General features: G+C 38.8%; 2 protein-coding genes across 2 annotated transcripts; one reads left to right on the top strand and one right to left on the bottom strand.

Annotated features, from left to right (window-relative positions):
• Positions 1 to 58: 58 nt before the first annotated feature.
• Positions 59 to 1637, top strand: LOC101313569. Its single transcript, XM_004309328.1, has 2 exons — positions 59 to 386; positions 586 to 1637. The coding sequence occupies exons 1-2, from the start codon at positions 59 to 61 to the stop codon at positions 1635 to 1637; spliced, it is 1380 nt and encodes a 459-aa protein (XP_004309376.1).
• Positions 1638 to 2242: 605 nt separating this feature from the next.
• LOC101313271 lies at positions 2243 to 3503 on the bottom strand (the record flags this gene model as incomplete). Its single annotated transcript, XM_004309327.1, has 5 exons — positions 2243 to 2503; positions 2604 to 2858; positions 2951 to 3037; positions 3251 to 3341; positions 3431 to 3503. Coding segments are annotated over 5 exons (767 nt in total), but the record flags the coding sequence as incomplete, so codon positions are not given.
• Between the last annotated feature and the right edge of the window lie 56 nt (positions 3504 to 3559).

Genomic DNA, 3559 nt, shown 5'->3' with positions numbered 1-3559 from the left:
CATTCAAGAGGATATTAGCTACAATATGTCATTGAAGCCAAGGGATATCCAGATAAAGATGCAGTCTGCTTACAGTTTTGAGATATCATACAAGGTTGCTTGGAAAGCAAAGCAAAGTGCTAGGGACATGATTTATGGATCTGAGGCTGAATCTTTTAACATGTTATCCTGGTTTAGGGAAGCTGTTTTAGCGAGTAACCCTGGTTCTGTTTTTGTCTTGGAAGTGCATCCTGATACCAACCAATTCCATAGGCTTTTTATTGCCTACGCATGTTGTATTGAAGGTTTTAAGTTCTGTCTACCTGTATTATATGTCGATGGCACTTTTGGCAAGAGTCTTTACAAGGGGACCATCCTCTATGCAACTGGAAGGACTGGAAATAAAGGTAAACTTTTATCTTTTATCTTTCTTTTTCTTGGTTATGTGCTCTTTTTTTGTGTTTGTCTTGAAAGTGTGGAGCGGCACGCTCCCGTTAGCGGTGCAGCGGCACGCTGCAATCACCTATTACCCCCAGTAGACGTTCTACTACCTCCTAGTATGCTGACTTTTTTCTCTTTGTTTTTTGTTGTTTTTTTTCCTCCCAGGTTGCTTTCCTTTGGCCATGTGTGTATGTGATTCTGAGACTGAAGATAATTGGTGTTTTTTCTTCCGGCACTTGAAGGATTTGTTGGAATCCCAAGGTAGGGTGGTTACATTTATGAGTGATCGTGGTAATGGATTACTCGGTTCTTTCAGTAAGGTACTTCCTGGTCATCCTCACTTGTTCTGTTACATGCATTTGTCGGCCAATTTGATGAATAGATATGGTGGAGTAAGTGCTACTGTGAAAAATTCTGTGAAGAATAAGTTTTTTGAGTTAGCATATGCATCTTCCCCCGCTCAATACCGTTTGCATTTAAGAAAGCTTAGAGAAATTGGTGATGCAAAAATTATAGATGATTTTCTGAAAGATATGCCTCTTGAAAATTGGTGCCGTGCATTTTTCCCTGGATCACGTTATGGGATTATGGCTAATAGCATGGTTGAATCTTTTAATGCTTGGTTTGCTGAAGAGCGTGAGATGCCAACATATGGTATGCTTGATCAGACTAGGATAAAGTTGATGAATCAGATGGGTGAGAGGAGGCATGAGGCTCAACTCTGGACTACACCACTTACTCCTAAAATGCAAGATCGTTTGAAAGAACGTATGGATGCTGCTTCACAGTTTAATGTGGTTTACTCGACCACAAATATCTATGAAGTTCGAGGGAAGTATTCTCATGTTGTTGACCTTGGTATTTGTTCTTGCACGTGTAGAAAATGGGAGATTGAATGTTTTCCTTGCTCTCATGCTCTTGCTGCAATTCAAGCTGCCTCAAAAGATGTTTATGCATTTGTAGATCCGCATTACTTTGCTGACTACTGCAAGAAGGGCTATGATGTTCCACTTTTCCCTCTTTGTAATGCTGATATGGCTTCTGCTGAATTTGCTAATGATGAGTTTATACATCCTCCCCATGTGAAGAGGCCCCCTGGAAGGCTGAAGAAAAAGAGGTTCAAGTCAAGTGGAGAGACTCAAAAGAAGCTCATTCGTTGTGGCTGGTGTCAAAAATTAGGCAATCATAACAAGGCGACCTGCACTGAACCTCTTTGATTCTATTATGGAATTATATAACTTTTATACTTTTTCCTGTTGGTAACAGACTAAATATGTTTTTCTTTGGGTGATTCATTGATTTATTGAATCTGTAACAGAGTTTCTGTGTTGCTGGTTTGAATATATGTCTATTTTTCATGTTTTCATTGCTTGTGTATGGCATTTGTTATTTTCATTTGTTTTTGCAGTAGCTTGTTTATCACTGAAGGATCCATAGGACCTCTTACTGACCCCAGTAGGATCACCTACTAACCCTAGTATGATCACCTACTGACCCTAATAGGACCTCCTACTGACCCCAGTAAGCACCAGTTATAGGACCAGTTAAGCGACTGAAGCACAGTAGGTTTAATAGGACCTCCTACTGAGCCCAGTAGGCACCAGTTATAAGTGACAATGGTCCTACTGACCCTAGTAGGACCTCCTACTGACCCCAGTAGGGACCTGTTAATGAAACATGTATTTTTGACTTGTTTTCCACAGTCCGCCCTGCAAATCTTTCATTTTATGTTAGGGACACTGAAATGAAACCTATTGCCCCCTGCAAGTTTCTGAACAATTTTTAGACTTTTTGAATCAATGACAAAGTTTTGAGAATGGACTTACGATAGTGACTTTTGTTGAGGACAGTCAAAGTCTTCCTCCAGCTTGTATTCTTTAATAGCTTCGAAGTTGTCAAGCACCCATCTTCTTACCATTTTCTCCATGTCATTCATCGGAAGGATTCTATCATCCAAATCCCCTTGATTTGTCTCGCCAACACTCTTATATCTATAATTCTCAATATCCGCTTCTTGGCTGTCGTCCGGATAATGTTTGTTTGACAATTCTACTTCTTGGAGAAACTTCATGAGATGTTTCATCTGTTCAATGCAGCATACAATTATTCATGTATTCTTTTTCAAGAAATTATGAAAACTTAAAGGCACCCTATAACTTTTTTGATACGATCACTTACCACACATATCCAGCCTTCTTATGGAATTTTTCCTCCTCATCCCTTTCATTCTCTGGAGGTTGCAAAGAGTTCATGTGCATAATCCTCTTTTTCTCATTATCAACCACAAGCAGTGTGTAGTGGTGGTTTGTGCAATGGTGGATTGGGATAAGAACCTTGTTGTAGTCAAATACATACCACAAAGGTTCAATTAAGCACAACTTTATTTGGTTCTTGTAATCTATGCTTCCTCTTTCCTCTTCATGTTTAATCGCATAAAACTGTGCATGAAAACGATGTTAAATCAGTAAACCCCCTATACTACCCCCAATATACTCAGTGCATGTTATATTAAACCTATATTTAAAGTTACCGATGCTTCAATCTCCAGGAACGCTGCAATATGTATGTTTGCATTTTCAAGTTCCATTTGCAAAATCTCCATGTACGCTTTGATTACCTGCAATTATTCAATTTGATTTTCAGTTAATCTTTCTTTCATATAATTCTTATAGTAGAAGGTCCTACTGGGGTTAGTAGGATCTCCTACTTGGGTCAGTAGGTGATCCTACTAGGGTCAGTAGGAGGTTGTCAAGCCCCCTATTGACCCCAATAGACCCGCAATTCTTTCATATAATTCTTACAGAGTTAATGTAAAAAGAGGCAAACGCACAGAATCACTCATGTAGTTTTCTTCCACAAGATCAATGATGTCTGTTCCTTGTACCACTATTGGCTTTGTTTGAGAAGCCCAGAATGTGTCGCTGCATGAACAAAAATATTAGTTACTTAACTATAACTATAATGTCATATTTGTTACATGAAAATGCAAATATTCAATTTGTTCACTTACCCATCATTATCCCTTGCATCAAGGAAGACTTGTAATAGTTTTGGACTTCTGTCTTCAGTGTGGTCCAAGTTTCCTTTTCAAAGTTCACTACTTTTTTTTATCACTTGTTTCTCCTTTTTCCGGCTCTTT

This window comes from Fragaria vesca, unplaced genomic scaffold (genome assembly GCF_000184155.1).
Source record: "Fragaria vesca subsp. vesca unplaced genomic scaffold, FraVesHawaii_1.0 scf0511668, whole genome shotgun sequence".
Classification (NCBI taxonomy): domain Eukaryota; kingdom Viridiplantae; phylum Streptophyta; class Magnoliopsida; order Rosales; family Rosaceae; genus Fragaria; species Fragaria vesca.
The sequence above is the reverse complement of the archived record's forward strand: the minus strand, read 5'-3'. Positions and strand labels throughout refer to the sequence as shown.

Excerpts from the sequence above, each read along its gene's own strand:
- LOC101313569 (XM_004309328.1), top strand. The coding sequence starts at position 59 with ATGCAGTCTGCTTACAGTTTTGAGATATCATACAAGGTTGCTTGGAAA. Across the intron at positions 387-585 it reads TGGAAGGACTGGAAATAAAG|GTTGCTTTCCTTTGGCCATG; the intron begins GTAAACTTTTAT and ends TTTTCCTCCCAG.